Source organism: Pristiophorus japonicus, chromosome 2 (genome assembly GCF_044704955.1).
Source record: "Pristiophorus japonicus isolate sPriJap1 chromosome 2, sPriJap1.hap1, whole genome shotgun sequence".
NCBI lineage: Eukaryota > Metazoa > Chordata > Chondrichthyes > Pristiophoridae > Pristiophorus > Pristiophorus japonicus.
This window is the reverse complement of record NC_091978.1, coordinates 224,317,196-224,336,880: the sequence shown is the minus strand read 5'-3', so window position 1 is coordinate 224,336,880 and position 19,685 is coordinate 224,317,196. Positions and strand designations below refer to the sequence as shown.

Sequence of the window (19,685 nt, the reverse complement as noted above, 5' to 3'; positions counted from 1 at the left end):
TGGACTGGTCAGCCATCTAAGAACTCATGTTAAGAGTGGAAGCAAGTCTTCCTCAATTCCGAGGGACTGCCTATGATGATGCCAGGTCCTGACTGGAGGGGCAAGAGCACTATTGTTGGAAGTGGAAGTGAATGCTATCTCTTTAATTCCCGAACAGTAGATCAGATTTCCACCAGCAGGTTTTTCAGAAATGAGTGCTTTTCATAACACTCATCTCTTCAAAAGAGGGAGAGAGACTTGCAGTTGGGCTCGTCTACCTATTTTAAAGCACGCAAAACAACTTCTAAAAAATATTTATTAAAAAGACCCCACACAGGGTTGCTGTGTCGAGGATGACAGCACTTCAGCCTCTCAACAGATTATGGAAAGCCAGCAGCTGGAGACTGCCAGACTCCCTTACCACTCAAACTTTTTCCAGAATCCTGTCCCACCAAACCCTGGTGCGATGGCCACTGATGCAGCTGCCTCTAACTCTCCTGAATTCCAGTACTGTTCCTTCTAATTCAATTACTTGCCTGAGCTATGATGCTGGTGTCACTATCTGTCCATGCTTGTAGAAAAGTTTTTTAAAAACAGAGAAAAAGTGCAAAGTAAAAAAGAGAGAAACTGAAGTAGAGGAGGGGGCAGACTAAAGTGCCAGTAGAGAAGCGGAAAGAAATGAACTGATGGTAGTGGCATGGTCAAGAAACAAAAATAGACATGTTCAATCATTATTCTACCCAGTTCAGAAGTGATGTAATCATATGTGGCCCAGTTGCTATTTGGCGAGAAGCTGAATTCATGTTCAAACACTGGCTTTACTGGGTGAGCTACCCAGCCGTTGGCTAGACCTCTAGATGGAGTACTGTATAACAGAGGAAGGATAAGTAACATGTAGCCCACAAAAAAGCACTCCTTATTTGGTCATGCAACAGCACTGAAACTGAAGAAATTCCACAGCTTAAAGTCTACCACTATGTTTCCTGAAAACATTTGTACAGCAATGCTAATGACACTCAGTACCAACTGTATTTAGAAAGTGGCATGATTTTGGCCCCACATTACTTTTTGTCATTGCACAGTCTGTGATCTGTTGTAAAGAGGGTTCTTCTTGTGGGTTGGCTGAGTCGTCTGTTTTCCTTCCATGTAAAATAGCACAGGGGTCAGACTTGCAAAGTAATTACACTTTTAGCCATACCCCTTGGATTTAAGGGGTGATCTCTAAAATGCACCCTGAAGCTAAGCATTCTATTGATTTTTAGCCTGGACAACTAGGAAAGATATTTTGTTGGTAAACAACAATTTGAAAATTGGTTTTAAATGGGTCTATAACCTTCAGGCATCTTGGCCCTACTCTTGGATCTCCCTTCCTAAAGCCCTCTGCCTTTCTCTTGCTCTCCCCATCTTTAAAAACCTCCTCAGACCTGAGATTTTCAACCATGCTCTCCTAACTCTCTCTCTCTCTCTCTCTCATTTGTGAAGCACCTTGCTATGTTTACTTATAAGAACATAACATAAGAACATGGAACAGGAGTAGGCCATCTAGCCCTTCGAGCCTGCTCCGCCATTCAATAAGATCATGGCTGATCTGGTCGTGGACTCAGCCCCACTTACCCGCCCTCTCCCCGTAACCCTTAATTGCCTTATTGGTTAAAAGTCTATCTATCTGTGACTTGAATACATTCAATGAGCTAGCCTCAACTGCTTCCTTGGGCAGAGAATTCCACAGATTCACAATCCACTGGGAGAAGAAATTCCTTCTCAACTCGGTTTTAAATTGGCTCCTCCGTATTTTGAGGCTGTGCCCCCTAGTTCTAGTCTCCCCGACCAGTGGAAACAATCTCTCTGCCTCTATCTTGTCTATCCCTTTCATGATTTTAAATGTTTCTATAAGATCACCCCTCATCCTTCTGAACTCCCAACCAGTAAAGACCCAGTCTACTCAATCTATCATCATAAGGTAATCCCCTCATTTCTGGAATCAGCCTAGTGAATCGTCTCTGTACCCCTTCCAAAGCCAGTATATCCTTCCTTAAGTAAGGTGACCAAAACTGCACGCAGTACTCCAGTTGCGGCCTTACCAATACCTTATACAGTTGCAGCAAGACCTTCCTGCTTTTGTACTCCATCCCTCTCGCAATGAAGGCCAACATTCCATTCGCCTTCCTGATTACCTGCTGCACCTGCAAACTAACCTTTTGGGATTCATGCACAAGGACCCCCAGGTCCCTCTGCACCACAGCATGTTGTAATTTCTCCCCATTCAAATAATATTCCCTTTTACTGTTTTTTTTCCCCAAGGTGGATGACCTCACACTTTCCGACAATTGTATTCCATCTGCCAAACCGTAACCCATTCACTTAACCTATCCAAATCTCCTTGCAGCCTCTCTGAGTCCTCTACAGAACCCGCTTTCCCACTAATCTTTGTGTCATCTGCAAATTTTGTTCCACTTCACTCTGTCCCCTCTTCTAGGTCATCTATGTATATTGTAAACAGTTGTGGTCCCAGCACTCATCCCTGTGGCACACCACTAACCACTGATTTCCAACCGGAAAAGGACCCATTTATCCCGAGACTCTGCTTTCTGTTAGCCAGCCAATTCTCGATCCATGCTAATACATTTCCTCTGACTCCACGTACCTCTATCTTCTGCAGTAACCTTTTGTGTGGCACCTTATCGAATGCCTTTTGGAAATCTAAATACACCACATCCATCGGTACACCTCTATCCACCATGCTCGTTATATCTTCAAAGAATTCCAGTAAATTAGTTAAACATGATTTCCCCTTCATGAATCCATGCTGCGTCTGCTTGATTGCACTATTCCTATCTAGATGTCCCGCTATTTCTTCCTTAATAGTTTCAAGCATTTTCCCCACTACAGATGTTAAACTAACCGGCCTATACTTACCTGCCTTTTGCCTGCCCCATTTTTTAAACAGAGGCGTTACATTAGCTGCTTTCCAATCCGCTGGTACCTCCCCAGAGTCCAGAGAATTTTGGTAGATTATAACGAATGCATCTGCTATAACTTCCGCCATCTCTTTTAATACCCTGGGATGCATTTCATCAGGACCAGGGGACTTGTCTACCTTGAGACGCATTAGCCTGTCCAGCACTACCCCCCTAGTGATAGTGATTGTCTCAAGGTCCTCCCTTCCCACATTCCTGTGGCCTGCAAATTTTGGCATGGTTTTTGTGTCTTCCACTGTGAAGACGGGAGCAAAATAATTGTTTACGGTCTCAGCCATTTCCACATTTCCCATTATTAAATCCCCCTTTTCATTTTCTAAGGGACCAACATTTACTTTAGTCACTCTTTTCCGTTTTATATATCTGTAAAAGCTTTTACTATCTGTTTTTATGTTTTGTGCAAGTTTACCTTCGTAATCTATCTTCCCTTTCTTTATTGCTTTTTTAGTCATTCTTTGCTGTTGCTTAAAATATTCCCAATCCTCTAGTTTCCCACTAATCTTGGCCACCTTATACACATTGGTCTTTGATTTGATACTTTCCTTTATTTCCTTGGTTATCCACAGCTGGTTATCCCTTCTCTTGCCGCCCTTTTTCACTGGAATATATTTTTGTTGCACACTATGAAAGAGCTCCTTAAAAGTCCTCCACTGTTCCTCAATTGTGCCACCGTTTAGTCCTTCTTTCCAGTCTACTTTAGCCAACTCTGCCCTCATCCCACTGTAGTCCCCTTTGTTTAAGCATAGTACGCTCGTTTCTGACACAACTTCCTCATCCTCAATCTGTATTACAAATTCAACCATCATATGATCACTCATTCCGAGAGGATCTTTTACTAGGAGATCGTTTATTTTTCCTGTCTCATTACACAGGACCAGATCTAAGATGGCTTGCTCCCTTGTAGGTTCTGTTACATACTGTTCTAAGAAACAATCCCGTATGCATTCTATGAATTCCTCCTCCAGGCTACCCCGTGCGATTTGATTTTACCAATCGATATGTAGGTTAAAATCCCCCGTGACTACTGCCGTTCCTTTTTCACATGCCTCCATTATTCCCTTGATTATTACCCGCCCCACCGTGAAGTTATTATTTGGGGGCCTATAAACTACGCCGACCAGTGACTTTTTCCCTTACTATCTCTAATCTCCACCCACAATGATTCAACATTTTGTTCATTGGAGCCAATATCATCCCTCACAACTGCCCTGATATCATTTATTAACAGAGCTACCCCACCTCCTTTCCCTTCTTGCCTATCTTTCTGAATCGTCAGATACCCCTGTATGTTTAATTCCCAGTCTTGGCCACCCTGCAACCATGTTTCTGTCATGGCCACCAAATCATACCCATTTGTAATGATTTGTGCCGTCAACTCATTTATTTTATTTCGAATGCTGCGTGCATTTAGGTAGAGTGTTTTCATCCTAGTTTTTAAACCATGGTTTTTAGTTTTGACCCCTCCTGCAGCCCTTTTATATTCAGTGGCCCTTTTTGATTCTTGCCTTTGGTTTCTCTGCCCTCCACTTTTACTCATCTCTTTTCTGTCTTTTGTTTTTGTCTCCTTTTTGTTTCCCTCTGTCTCCCTGAATTGGTTCCCATCCCCCTGCCATATTAGTTTAACTCCTCCCCAACAGCACTAGCAAACACTCCCCCTAGGACATTGGTTCCGGTCCTGCCTAAGTGCAGACCGTCCAGTTTGTACTGGTCCCACCTCCCCCAGAACCTGTTCCAATGCCCCACGAATTTGAATCTTCATTGAAGGCGCTCTATAAATACATGTTAGTAGTTGAAAATGTGACTGTTGTAGCTTGACACCGTAAACAAATTTGGAAGAATCCACAACAATGATCTTATGAGAAGAGCAGACTTAATGGGTCAAATGATCTTGTACTTCTAAACCCAAATCCCACACATTGTATTGTATAAATGTTAACTCAATTCTGGGCGATTGTTGTAAACCATGCAATCTGTCTGTGAAAACTTGCTCACCGTTGTCTTGTTAAGCACTTGTATTAACTTCTTCTCATTATAAATTTCTATGTTCACATTTATAATAGGAATAACGGTGATGTTTTACAGCCCTACTCCCAGTTTGTCTCCCAGTTGCTCATCCTGTACTGCAGAGAACTTCTTGTGCTCTGACTATCTCAACTTCTCTGCTTCCAAATTTGCTGCAAGTTTATCTGTGTAACTACAAATAATGACAGAACTTATTACTTTAAAATGGGGACTGAATTACATCTGTGTACCCTTGTCCAAATATTCCCTCCCCCCCCCCAATACTTTAACCTCATGTCACCTTAGTACTACAGTTGGTCTCCATTTCCCACATGCGTTGTCATGGGAGATCGACGCGTTTATATATTAAAAGCTTTGCATATTGTGCGCACTTCCTGTCATTCCCTGTAATGCTTTCTCTGCCAAACCTTTTTGGTAACAACCCTATTGCTGAAAGACAGCATATTTTCTGAATTATTATAAGCAATGCTGCAGGAGATCTGCTAGAATTAAAATAAAATGCTACTTTAAATGCAAAAGCAATTTTAAACTTGAACCAGTAATGAAAGTTTATTTAATTGCACAAATATTATGATTTTTGAGGGTTTACAAAAGTGCTCTGGTAACTAATCTGCTTTAAAAGTTTTTGGGGACTGCAATTACTTTGAGTATGAAAATTCCAGTTTATAATATTTACCATGATGTGTTTTTACTGATCACTATGTATGGACTTCCTGAGCAGACAGTGAAACCAGCTGTCCAGACGCTAACTATGGGAACAATGAATGCCACACAGTTCAAAACCATCATTCCTCTGGCAACTCCACCCAATGTTCAGCAGATTCAAGTACCAGGCAGCAAGTTTCATTATGTACGCCTAGTTACTGCAACGACAGCCAGCGGCTCCCCTCAGACGGTCAGCTCCAGTGCCAACACACAGCCCTTATCGCAAGGTTTGCTTCAAGAAAATTTCATTTTTAGAATTCGTTCTGAATCTATATTAATTTTTAATATTTTAATCTATATTGAAACATTTCTGAAATGTTAATTTTTCGGATCTAGGAATTGGTTGGTGTCGAATATTAAGAACTAAAGCTTTCCAGCCATAACTAGAAACAGTTCATAAGGTGTGGAGAAAAAGGTTAATATTAGGTTTACGAGGAACTGTCATTATTTAATAGTTCTAGCCGAGGAGTGAATGATTTTCCTGTAAACTCATTTAGTGATCCATATATGCTTAGTATTTTTATCTTAAATTGTTTTTTCTTCCAGAAATTTTATTTCAGCATTATCAAAACTACTGTTATCACCCCATCCTTAAAAGCTGCATCCTGGCCCCTCTATTCCTGCAAACTACTGTCCCATCTCCAATCTCAGTTTTGCTCTCAACTTCTTGAGTATGTTGGTGCCTCCCAAATATGTGTCCATCTTTTCTGTAACTTCCTGTTTGAAGCTCTTTAGTCAGTTTTCCGCCCCACCACAGCACTGAAACAGCCCTAATCCAAGTCACAAATGACATCCACTGTGATCGTATCCATCCTTGTCCTCGACCTCTCTGCAGTTTTTGACACGGTCACCATCCGCATCCAACACCTTTATTCCACTGTCCACCTGAGTGGGGAAGCTCTTGATTCCATTCACACCTATTTGATTGCAGATAGAGTATCTCCAGCAATGGCTTCTCTTTCTGCCTTTGCACTGCTGCCGCAAGTCCCACAAGAAACTATTCTTCGCCTCTTCTTCATCTACATGTTTCCCCTTGAACAGCATCCACAGACACTGGGTCCACTTCCAAATGTATTCTGATGGCACGCAGCTCTATCTCTCCGCCACCTCTTTTCACCCTTCTACTGCCCCACTGTTGTCGGACTGCTTATCCAATGTACAGTCATGGATGAGCTGCAATTCCTCCAGTTGAACATTGGGAAGACTGAAGCCATCGTCTTCAGCTCGTGCCACAAACTCCATACCCTCACCATCGATTCTCTCCCAGGGCATTGTCGAGGGCTGCACCAGACTGTTGACAATCTTGGCGTCCTGTTTGGCCTAAGCTGGGCTTCCAACCCATATAGTGTCCATCACAGAATGCCTACTTCCACTTCAGTAACATTGCCTACTTTCATCCTTACATCTGCTGTTGAAACCATCAGTAATGCTTTGTTATCTCCAGACTCCACTGTTCTAATCCTCCACTTTCTGTCGACTTCAGTTCATTCAAAACTTTGCTGTCTGTATCTTATCCCACACCAGGTCCTGCTCATCCATCATTCCCACCCTTAGTGACCTACATTGGCTCCCATGCCTCCAATCTAAAATTGCATCTCTGTGTTTAAATGCTTTCATAACCTGATCCCATCCGACCTCTAATTTCCTCCAGCCCTGCAAACACCAGCCCTGAATTCTGTTCCTCTGATTTTGGCCTTTTGTTCATCCCTTCCTCCTTCTCTTTGCCCCACCATTGGTGGCGGTGTCTTCAGCCATCTAGGCCCTATGCTCTGGATTTTCCTCCCCAACTCCCCCACCTCTTCACCTTCCTCTCCTCCTTTTAAGACCTCTTTGACCAAGCTTTTGGTCATCTCTCCGAATACTCCTTCTTTGGCTAGGTGTCCATTTTGTCAGATTGCATCGCTGTCTGGGATGTTTTTCTACATTAAAGGCATGATATAAATTTTGAGAGTGAGATTTTGGCAGTTTTATAATTTGTGTAACAGTAAGAATAGAAAACTGTAAGTTATTCCCAGGTACAAAAGCAAAATACTGCGGATGCTGGAATCTGAAATAAAAACCGAAAATGTTGGAAATCTCAGCGGGTCAGGCAGTATCTGTGGAGAGAGAAACAAAGTTAACGTTTCAGGTTCTAATGAAGGGTCTTCGACCTGAAACGTTAACTCGGTTTCTCTCTCCGCAGATGTTACCTGACCCGCTGAGATTTTCAGTTATTCCTAGATGTTGGTTTTATAGTTTATACTGTTAATGATTTTGTCTTTTTTGTGTTGGAGCTGCTGGATGTTACTTTAAAAACCAGCTGCCACTGTGTTTTTTGCCTGCCTTGATCATTTTTAGGTGGTTAGTCAAATTTGCAGATGGAAAGTAAGTGTAGAGGAAATTGGCACAATTGATCATTTTGTATATTGCTAATTGATAATAGGAATTCTACAGCAGTAAAATGCATATCGAGACATTAACAGTGCTTCCACAGTGGCTCTATTAAAAGAGCTGTGACCCAAATATTTTCACTGGTACACCACCACCATTATTGTCCAGTTATGTTGCACAGCTGGCATGACCAAGGGACATTAAACAATGTCTCGCACTGAATCCAAAGTGTAACATTCCAATTTCCCCTCAGTTGAGTGCCTCAGGACACACCAATGTGCATACAAGTGCATGCAGTGATGTGTAGTGTGCATAATCCCTGAATTTGTACAATGATGTTTTGAATTTGAGTAAACTGGAGTAGTTCTCATCACCCAGTCAACAACAACTTGCATTTATACAGCACCTTTTAACATATTAAAACATCCCAATACGCTTCACAGGAGTGTTATCGAGAAAAAGTTCATATCGAGCCACATAAGGAGTTATTAGGATAGGTGAGGTAGGTTTTAAGGTGCGTCTTAGAGGAGGAGAGAGAGGCGGAGATGTTTAGGGAGGGAATTCCAGAGCTTGTAGCCTTGACAACTGAAGTCATGTGCAAGCTTATTTATTGCAGAGCATTTACCGTGCTTGAGGGGGCTTTGGGGTGGGGGCTGAGGGGGCTTTGGGGTGGGGGCTGAGGCTGCGAGCTGGTTCCAGGTTACTGTTATGCCTCTAGCTATTAGAAGCATAAAATGTTTGCACAGAAGGAGGCCATTTGGCCCATTGTGCCTGCACAACTCTGTGAAAGACCTAGCCACTTACTCCCTTTATCCTTAAAATGTTTTTTTCTCATGAATATTTATCCATGCCTCTTTTAAAAGCAGTTATGGTTTCTGCTTCCACCACTGTTTCTGGTAGAGCATTCCATTCTCTAAGAACAAATTGGGCAGGATTTTGATCTTTGCGGCGAACAAATGGCGCAGCTGTTGATTTACACTTGCACTTGCCCACAGACATTCTATGAGATTTTGCACTGGAACTTGCTGTAATTAGAGAGTTTTTTCGGCACAGTGCCCTCGACAGGGATCTGGGACCTGTGTGAACAGGGCAAGCAACTGTGTATCTCTTAACCAATTGGTTGATGAATTGTTAATGAACAGCGCAGAGTCTGAACCAAGAAGTGTCAGTTCGAATATTTAATTTGATGTAAAATCAGGTACAGAAAATGAAAGAGAGGGAAAGATGGGATTAAGAGAGAATGATAAAGAAAGAAAAATTAAAAATTATTTGCAATTTAAAAAAAAATCTCAGCAATAATTAAAATATGAAGGAATGAAACTCCACACTTGTTAAAGTTAATTTTCTGTGCTCGAGAGGTTGTTTGGCAGTAATTAAAACTTTTCATGCCATTAAAAATTTACTTGCATTGGAATGGACAAGCCTTAACTTTTTATGGCGAGTTTAGTGGGTATGTATCACATAAGTCCAACCTCACGCTGGTCAATGTATCTCGATGCCAAGTCTCTCGGCAAGATATGGTATAACGCAGCTTGTGGAGGTGCAGGGTAACTTACAACTTCCTGATTTATGCGTTTAATTGTGCATGTGCGGACGCTGGAAGTTGCTGTCTGATTTGCACTTTAATAATAATAAAACTACTACAGCAAAATCCTTTTTTTTTAATTCTAGCCTCTCCCTTCATTCATAAATCTTAAATTTATGCCCTCTAGTTACGGACTCTTGGACCAGTCGAAATAGTTTTTCCCAAAAAGCCCTCAAAAAGTTAGGACTAAGTTAGGTGAAAGGATAGTATAGCTCACTCTTCAGCACAGAAAAGGGGTAAATAGGAGACCTTTTATAGCGATATGCAGGATGCTAAATAGATTTAAAAAATGGTTATTCCAGAGCACATGTGAAATTAAATCATGACTAGGACAAAGGAAGTGGAAGGCCAGGTTTGAGTTCAGTCAAGGGGCAGTTGGATGCTGTGATGAAGGATCTATGGGCTGGATTTTTGGTTTTTGCGATTTCGCCCGTTTCATCGGGTTAGCATTAGCACCAGAGCATGCATCTTTCGGCAAATGAAAGTTTCCGACGAGTGTCAGCGCTAACTCCGGCGTTGCACAGCAGATTTTGTGCGGCGGAGCCGAAACTTCCACCCCGAAAAAAATGGGCCCTTCTGCGCGTGCGTGAATTTTATTTTTGGTTTCTTCCTGCGCTTTTGGTCAGTTGTTCAATCGCAAACGTTATTGCAGACAGGGAGCGACCACATGCATGTGCTGAATCTCCCATTTGACTTTTGAATTTGATAATGGAGGAGCATATTATGATTGAGGAGTCCAGACAACGTGCCAAGAGATTCACACAAGAGGCAAACGAGGCTTTAGTTGGGGCTGTCGAGAGGAGATGGGATCAGTTGCATACAAGGGGTGAATCTAGACCCCTCCCAAAAATGTTTAACGAGATCTGGAGGAAAATAACTGAGGAGATCTCTACCTCCTACACCGTGGTTCGCAGTGGCACCGTGTCAAAAGAAATTTAACGATCTCACCAGGTCGTCGGAGTGAGTACCATTTTCGTTCATGCACTCCTTCATTACTGAAATTATAAATCTGGCACACTATTTGTTCTGATGTTCCTGGCTCTCAGTATTCTGTGGGTTGCCTCCGAAAATGCATGACACATAGGTAGGTTTAGTTTGGCACCCTATTTGCCATGAATGATCTTTACACATTATTAAGATTGTTTTCTGAGATCTCATCAGATGTTTCCACACTTCGATGTCCTCCTGATGAACCACATGCAACTTCCAAGGCCATTAAACAGAGGACTGTATTACATTCAGACAGTATGGTATAAGTGCTTTGGTGTCTATCTGTGTGTGCCACAAGAACAGATAGACCCTCTGGTAACCATTCCCATTTTCATCTTTGCAGGCAAAGAAATCTCATAATTGGCGGAACAGCTGCGCACAAGCGGTGGTCCGGCTCACGCCCTGCCACTCACTGACATCGAGAAGCGAGTGGCAGATCTCATTGATGTCTCCGATCGGGCAACTGCCGGTGGGGATGCTGACCCCCGATTGGAAAGTGAGGGTAAGTCCTGCACATTCCCTGGGCTGGGTTGGGGCAATGTCATGCAGGGTCTGTGGAATAGGGTTGGGGCAATGTGATGTAGTGTCTGGATTAAGGTTGGGGCAATGTGATGTAGTGTCTCTGGACTGCACATAATGGAGTAGCGGCGGTCCTTCAAATGATCCTGTGCTATGTGACCTTCCTCATGTCACCCTGCCCCCTCCCCTGCTGCTAACCACTCGTCTGTTGCCTTCTACTTCCAGATGACCAGTCTCGGGTGCCGCATCCCTCTCATGAATCCTCCACATCAGGCCATTATGTGGGAGGGGGAGGAAGAGGAAGAGAAGACCAGTGACGAGCCGACTGGGGCGGGGGGGGGCAGATGCACTCGACACCTCTTTTGTCATCAGTAACCATGTCATCCGAGGATGAAGCTACATTCTCGGGCTTTGACAAATCCGAGGCTGCTGGGACTCACAGCGTGCAGCAACGCAGTTCTGGGGTCGAATCCCGCATGCCATCTTTCTGGATGGTGAGTCAGCAAAGTCGGTCTGCTGACACAGGCAGACACACAACTGGACATGATGGGACTGTCCACGGAGAGCGTTCAGCTCACCCGACAGCTCTTGATGTCCTGGGTAGGATTTCCGCGAGCATCGAGAAACTCACTGTGACCATTTCGGAGGTCGGGTCGCAGATTGTCAGTGCGAGCCGCGAAACCTGCGAGGCCATCAATGCCCACGCGAGGCTGATGACCTCCACTAGTGACACTGGAGTCCCCAGTGTCACACCCAGACCCACACCACCTATGACTGGCGACGCCGATCAAGAGACTCGCCAGTCAGAAGCCGGGCTTTCAATACCACGAGCTTCTCCAGTTCATATCCACACGGCGTCTCTGATGTCTCTTCCCCCAATATAGCAGGACACTGGCCGCCTTGCTGCACGAACGGGTGCCACTTTGGGTAGGGGCAGCAGGCGATGGAGTGGTCTGGGGGGTGGAGAGTGGGGGGGGGGGTGGTGCGGAGCCAGTGGTGAAAGACGTTTGGGGCAGGGGTTGTTGTTTGTTATTTTATTAAACTTTTAAACGTTTTCCAATTATGTTTATATAAAGTTATAAAAGTTCAGAATGTTTATTAAAGTTTCAATGTTTGAAAATTACGTTTACAAAGTTCTAAAAGTTTAAATTTTTAATAAAATTTGTTCTTCACCTGAACCATTCCTGTGTAGTGTCTCATTTGCAGAATAAGAGAGAGAATGGTCAACATGGTGGGATAGAATGGCCAGGCAACGGTCAAATGTGCCATTCACTCTTCAAGGAAAGCGTTCAATTATGAGCTGCTGACGTAGGGCTTTTTCTGTGGTGAAATCTCCATGAGGCCTCCCCTGTGGTTGTGGTGGGGGTGGTGGTGGCATGGGTTCCTCGCCAGGCTCCTCGTCCTCCTGCTCCTCCTCCCCTCTCTCCTGTGGTTCTCCCGCAATCTCTTTTGGTAAATCCTGTCCCCTCATGATGGCTAAGTTGTGTAGCATGCAGCACACCACAATGAACTCAGAGACTTGCTGAGGGGAGTATTGAAGGCAGCCCCCAGAGTGGTCCACGCACCAGAAGCACTGCTGGAGTACTTCAATTGTCTGTTTGATGATGTTGCATGTGGCTGCATGGCTCTCATTATAGCGATGCTCGGCTTCTGTCTGAGGGTTCCAGAGGAGCGGAGTGTCATGAGACAGATGGCGAGGCCATAACCTTTGTCCCTCAGCATTCAGCTCTTGCCTTATGGTTGACGCTGGAACATGCCCGAGACAGTGCTCTCAGGCAAGATGAAAGCATCATGGATGCTCCCTGGATATTTGGCATTGACTGCTATGATGTGTTGTGTGTGGTCGCAGACAATCTGTACGTTCATGGAGTGGAATCCCTTTCGGTTTCGGTAAACCTCTGGTTTGTGTAAAGGTGCTCGCAGGGCAATGTGTGTATGGTCAATGGCACCCTGAACCTTGGAGAAGCCAGAAAATCGTCCAAAACCTACAGCCCTCTCACTCTGGGTCACCTTGGTCATTGGGAAGTTTATGAAGTCCATCCTGCGTGCATACAAAGCAGCAGTCATCTGATGAATGCTGCGAGATGGAGCATAGGTGTCCCTGCTGATGTCTGAAAGGAGCGGAAGCATAGAAGGCATGTGTCGCAGTCACATTCACCTCAACGGGCAGTGTAGTCCTGTTGCCGCTGGTAGGTTGTAGGTCTGCCTTTATGAGCTGGCATATCTCAGCACTTTTTGGAAGCGCAACCTTCTAACGCACTGTTCCTCAGAGAACTGCAGATATGAGCGCTGTTTGGTGTAAACTCGGGGGTAAGGCCTCCTCCCCATACGTCAGCGACCTCTTTGATTATGTTCAAAATGATCATCAATAAGCTGCCTTGCAGCTCGACGCCATATAAATATAGCAGCCAGAAATAATGACTGACATAGTATAGCCCCCATTTTTTTTAAATGTCCTTTAAAACGAACTATAAACTCACATAAAACTTCACAATCTGAAAAATGCAGCTGCCTCCTCCCAATCCTTTTTGATAGTGAATTAGTCAAGACAGCAATGGCTAGTATATAATTGCCTTATGTCCCAAGATAATGACAGATGGAAAGTGCACACGTATGGATGCTGAGTGAGAACAGGCTGCACCTGGCTGTGCTTTTCCCTACCCATCCCCAAACAATCTATTCTCTGGAGGCTATGCGAGGGAATGGAGGAAAGCAGAGCAGGGTGCAAAAAGGAAATGAAAAGATGGTCAGTGGACAACTGAGATTTCTTGCTCTTTAAAACTGAAATAAAATGTGCACAATTTATTAGCTGCACGAGACAGCAATTGGAAAGAACCTTAAGCATTGCCAAACAAACATGACTGAAATGTCAAATTGGTGCAGTTATGCAGCACTGGAGTGGTGTTTCAAATCAGTCTGACACAAGACCTCGGGATATAAAATTCAAGTGACAAACAGAGCGCTATTAAAAATGGCATTTTTTTCTTTAACTAATTATTCAATGGAAGGTTGGATTAGATTTAAAATGACTGCTTTTTGCGGGCGAGTTCCCGGGCAGACGCTAAATCGGGCGATATGTTCGAAAGTTCTGCCCGGGATGCTAGCGCAGGGTTGCACACTGACGTCATCCAAACACTGAAAACATCGGGCGGGTGCTAAGTTTTAGCATTGCCGCAAAACCACTGCTGAAAGTTCGCCCGGGCGCAAAATGTATGCGCCCGTTTTGCGCCCAAAAAAATTGTTTTTGCGCCCCGCCCAGGCGTTAAACTGGTCGCAAACTCCTCGAAAATCCAGCCCGATAGGTTTGTATCGAAAAGGGAACATGGGGGGCTGAATGGATCCTCTCATCTACACTTTTAAACTTAATTTTGTAATAATTTTACAAACTTATGTTTGTTCTCTTGGGCCACAGTTCAAATATATTTTAAACCTAAATGGTTTCTTTGTACGTAATCTTTTGCTGATGAAGCAAAGCAATTTTACATTTAAAAAAAATTGTTTCTAACCCTTTGAGTGCCAGCACCTCTAGCAGTTTTCAAAATATGTTTTCCAAAGCTACAAAACTTGTTTCCACTCTGTACATTACCAATTATTATAGCATGAATTATATTCAGAGCAATAGATGATTTAATTTAGTTTCTTTTTGGCAGGGGGCGGGGTGTAAAGTTCTACAATATTTCCATCATATCTTGTTTTATCTCACATCTTTGATTCTCTCAAACAGCTAAAACAGTTGTACTGAATCCACAAGTTCGTATGTCTGTCCCAATTGCACCAGCACAGAGTATAAAAAATGTGAGTATGAAGTCAGATGCATTAATGTAGTTTGTCTTTACATCTATGTCCATCACTGATAAACTGCTGCCATTTGAATAACTGTTCACTAGTTTAATACTCATATTTTTGTAAATTAGTGCTATCCTGTATTTTTGTTCAAACCAGCATTTATAATGTAATGCACCATATTTATAATTTGTTAGCTATACATTTGCCTTTCATATTCCACATCCCTACGCCAACATTTTTCAGAGGACTATCTATGCTATGTGCCTACAGCTCGATTTCATCACCATTTGCATCTGCTTTATTTTTTTTTAAACAAAAATCTTATTTTTACCTTCACGCTTTTTCTCTTGTGCTGTTTCTCTTTTTCATATCAATGTCAGGGTGTCGGTCTTTTACTGTTAATTTTGATTTGTGCAGTTAGATTTTACATTTATTACCTACAGTGTGTGAATAATTACTTGCTCTCCACTCTTTCAATCTTTGAGCAGTGCCTGAAGAGATGGATTAGTATAGAATAAAGAATTTTCTTTTGTTGAAATTTTTATTTTTTTTAAATCTTTGAGTCATTGAATGATACAGCACAGAAGGAGGCCATTTGGTCCATCGTGCCAGTGCCAGCTTTTTGAAAAAGCTATCCAATTAGTCCCACTCCCCAACACTCTTCCTTTGGGCCTGGAGATTTTTCTCAAAGTATTTATCCAGTTTCCTTTTAAATTTGCTTCCACCACCCTTTTAGGCAGTACATTCCAGAACTCATTGCATAGTTTATTTTTCCTCCTCTCGCCTCTGGTTATTTTGCCAATTACCTTAAACCTGTGTCCTCTGGTTACTGATCCTTCTGTCACTGGATACAGTTTCTCCTTCTTTACTCTATCAAAACTGTTCATGATTTTAACACCTCTATCGAATCTCCCCTTAACCTTATCTGCTCTGAAGAGAACAACTCCAGTTTCTCTCGTCTGTCCACGTAATGGAAATCTTTTATCCCTGGTACCATTCTAGTAAATCTCCTCTGTGTCCTCTGTAAGGCCTTGACATCCTTCCTGTGTGGTACCTAGAATTGGCCACAATACACCAGCTGAGACCTAACCAATGTCTCATAAAGGTTTAGCATAACCTCCTTGTAAAGGATTATAAAGCCAAGGATCCCATGTGCTTTTTAACCAAGGATCCCTTTTTAACAGTCTTCTCAACTTGTCTTGGAACCTTCAAAGACTTGTGTACTTACACCCCAGGTCTCTCTGTTCCTGTGCCCCATTAAAATTGTACTGTTTAGTTTATATTGCCTCTCCTCACTCTTCTGACCAAAATAAACCACTTTACTGTGTTAAATTTCATTTCCCGAATGTCAGCCTATTTCACCAGTCTGTCCATGACCTCCTGATGTCTGCTGCTATCCTCAAACTGTTTACTGCATTTCTGACTTTCGTGTCATCTGCAAACTTTGAAATTATGCCCTGTATAACCAAGTCCAGGTCATTAATATATATCAAAAAGATCAATGGTCCTAACACCACTTCCCTTCGGTCTGAAAAATAATCGTTCACCACTAGTTTCTGCTTTCTGTCCTTTAGCCAATTTCATGTTCATTACCTTTTAATCCCATGATCTTTAATTTTGCTAACAATGGGGAAGCAGTTATACTACAGCTATACAAAGCCCTGGTTAGACCACATCTGGAGTAATGTGAGCAGTTCTCAGCATCACACCTTAGGAAGGATACATTAGCCTTGGAGGGAGTGCAGCGTAGATTTACCAGAATGATACCCAGACTTCAAGGGTTAAATTGAGAGATTACACAAACTGGCATTTTATTCCCTGCAATTTAGAAGGTTAATGGGGCGATTTGATAAAAATTTTCAAGATATTAAGGGGAACTGTTTGGGTAGGTAGAGAGAAACTGTTTACGCTGGTTGGGGAGTCTAGGACTAGGGGACATAGCCTAAAAATTAGACCCAGGCCTTTCAGGAGTGAAGTTCGGAAACACTACTACACACGAAGGATGATAGAAGTTTAGAATTGTGGAACAGGCTCGAAGGGTTAAATGGCCTACTCCTGTTCCTATGTTCCGAAGTCTATTATGTGGTCTTTTATCAAACGTCTTTTGAAAGTTCATGTACATATCAACTGCAATACCCTCATTAACCCTCTCTGTTACTTCATTGTTGCAAGGGCCTTTATCCTGCTGGTTCCCTGCACTTTGCTGAGTGCTTACCTGTTCAATTTTTTTAGTGTCTGTAAAATAATTGTATGTGATTATAACACACTGTTATTGCAAACCTCTCCTAAAATGACTTTCTTTGGCCCTTGCTGAAGTTTCATTTAATGCAGGCAGAGGAGTTTAAACCCTGATTAAATGAACCCTTGATTTAAAAAAAGATACATTTATTTGTACTGTAAGAATGGCCGCCCTTTGTCTCTGGTCCCCTTGGAGGATAACCACACCCTGAAGTTTCTTTGGAATGTGTAACTGGAACCACCCATCCCAAGTTCTCACTGACTTCGCAAATTGTAACTCGATCCACTTTTACTTCCAGAAGCCACAGAGAATAAATCTCCCCAGAAGCCACCAAGTGCCAGCCGAAGTCCCTTACACCAGTGCATGTGCGTCCCTTCTCCCAACAAAGTCCCTTGCATCCCAGCGCAAGCGCATCCTTCCCCCAACTGAAGTCCCTTACCCGAGCATAAGTATTGCCTCCCTCAGCCGAAGTCCCTCCTTACACCAGCACCACCATACCCCGCCACCATAGATGGAGCATTGTGTACGGATTGTTAACAGGTTTATTGGGTATGAAGTGACTTCTGTATTTCATCCACTCCATCGATGTCCCTTGTAGAGAGTCTTCCCTGAGGTTTCCTCTCTCCCTTCCGATCTTCCGCCACCCGTGTCTCTCTCACCGCCCCCCCCCCCCCACCACCAAGTATCTCTGTCTCTCTCTGTCTCTCTCTGTCTCTCTCTGTCTCTCTCTGTCTCTCTCTGTCTCTCTCTGTCTCTCTCTGTCTCTCTCTGTCTCTCTCTGTCTCTCTCTGTCTCTCTCTGTCTCTCTCTGTCTCTCTCTGTCTCTCTCTGTCTCTCTCTGTCTCTCTCTGTTTCTGTCTCTCTCCCCCCTTCTCTCCCCCTTTCCCCTCCCACAGGCTCTCTCTCTCGCTCTCTCTCTCTCTCTCTCTCTCTCTCTTCCCCCTCCCTCTCGACCACCTGCCGGGTCGGGACCGCTCAGGTGGAGAGCTCAGTGAGCAACGTGGTCGGAATGATTCAGATTCGGGGCCACACTTCCAGTCCGGCACTTCCGGTCTGGGCAGGAGGCATCCGGGTCGGAGTCTCGACAAACGCATGCGCAGAAGAACAGAAAAAACACAGTACAAATAGTCAGTCCCCAAAAATGCTTTTGAGTTTTGATTGTATAGAAATCAATGGTAACTTTCTCCTTCACAGTAGTTAATACTCAAATTTTAAAACAAAATGTTTTTGTAATTCTGGCTTTAGATGGTTCCTAAACCCATCGGCAGCACTACACAAATAGTTACCACCAGCCAGCCCCAGCAGAGACTCATTATGCCTGCAACTGCACTGCCGCAGATCCAGCCCAATTTAACAAACCTCCCACCAGGCACTGTTCTAGCACCAGCCCCTGGAACTGGCAGCATGGGATACGCAGTCGTCCCAGCTCAATACGTTACACAGGCAAGTAGAACAATTACTTGCTAGGACTTGTAGATTTGGAGTTGTTTTGAAAAGTATAAGATGATTGTAACTTACTTCAATTGTTTGAGTTGTATACCCAGAAGCTGCTTTTATACTATGCGAGACCTGTTTTAGCACAGCTGAATTGCACTGCATCTGGGAAGTAAGCCTACTGGGATTTGCTGAGGACCATGCCCAGAAGACCTGGTTTAAAAATAATTCTTCCCAGGTGCAGGCCTTGGTGAACCCTGGCAAGTTATTTTCCAGTTGCAGTTCGCTGTGCGAGCCCCATGTGCCAAGAACATGTGGTGTTGGTTCGTTGTTAGTGTTGGCCTCTCTTCGTATAAAAGCAGCTACAGACTGTATTTGTAATCATGATTCACTGATTCTTTTCACTGTTTCCTGCTCATGAGTTTCTGTGATCAATAGAACAATGGCTTTAGCTCTCTGTTGTTGGTACAGTCAATGTAAAATGTCTGTGTCCATACTGAGCACCGGCTGCCATACTGTGAAAATCAACACATTTCAATTAGAATACCATCATGCCATTGATTGCACCTGATGAATACAGAATTTTCATTCTTTTCTGTCTCTATATATGTCAGCCTTTAGTCTATTTTTTTAAAATACAAGAACATAAGGAACAAAAAAACTGTAAATACTGGAAATCCGAAACAAAATAATGGGAATGTACAGATCATTAGTATATGTGAAGAGAATGTTTCAGGTAAAATGCAGTTTTAGTGAAGGATTGCACCTGCAACATTGAAGTATTTATATAAAAACTACTGACCTTTGTTGAGCTTGAAGATCAGCTATCACTCCACTGCTCTCAGAATTATAACTCAATTTAAAAAAATGCTGTTCTGTATCGCTTAACTCTAGACCTGTAACTCTTCAATCGAAAGTATATATAATGATTGCAGAGCTTGGGTATAACAGGTGTCAGCAATGGTTCAGTGGTAGCACTTGCCTTTGAGTCAGAAAATCATGGTTTCAAGCTGCACTCGAGATTTGAGCACAAAATCTAGGCTGACATTCCCAGTGCAGTACTGATGGTGCGGCGCCA

General features: G+C 43.2%; 1 protein-coding gene across 6 annotated transcripts in view; it reads left to right on the top strand.

The window, feature by feature from the left end:
- lin54 (lin-54 DREAM MuvB core complex component) overlaps positions 1-19,685 on the top strand; it is a 143,836-nt gene that overhangs the window by 61,941 nt on the left and 62,210 nt on the right. For all 6 annotated transcript variants that reach the window (XR_011589887.1, XM_070871016.1, XM_070871017.1 and 3 more), the window contains 3 exons: positions 5,701-5,911; positions 14,873-14,943; positions 18,419-18,616. Coding sequence is in view for 5 of the 6 variants with exons in the window: in XM_070871016.1 (XP_070727117.1) it covers positions 5,701-5,911; positions 14,873-14,943; positions 18,419-18,616 (480 nt within the window). In the remaining variant the exon portion in view is untranslated. The remainder of the gene's footprint in view (positions 1-5,700; positions 5,912-14,872; positions 14,944-18,418; positions 18,617-19,685) is intronic.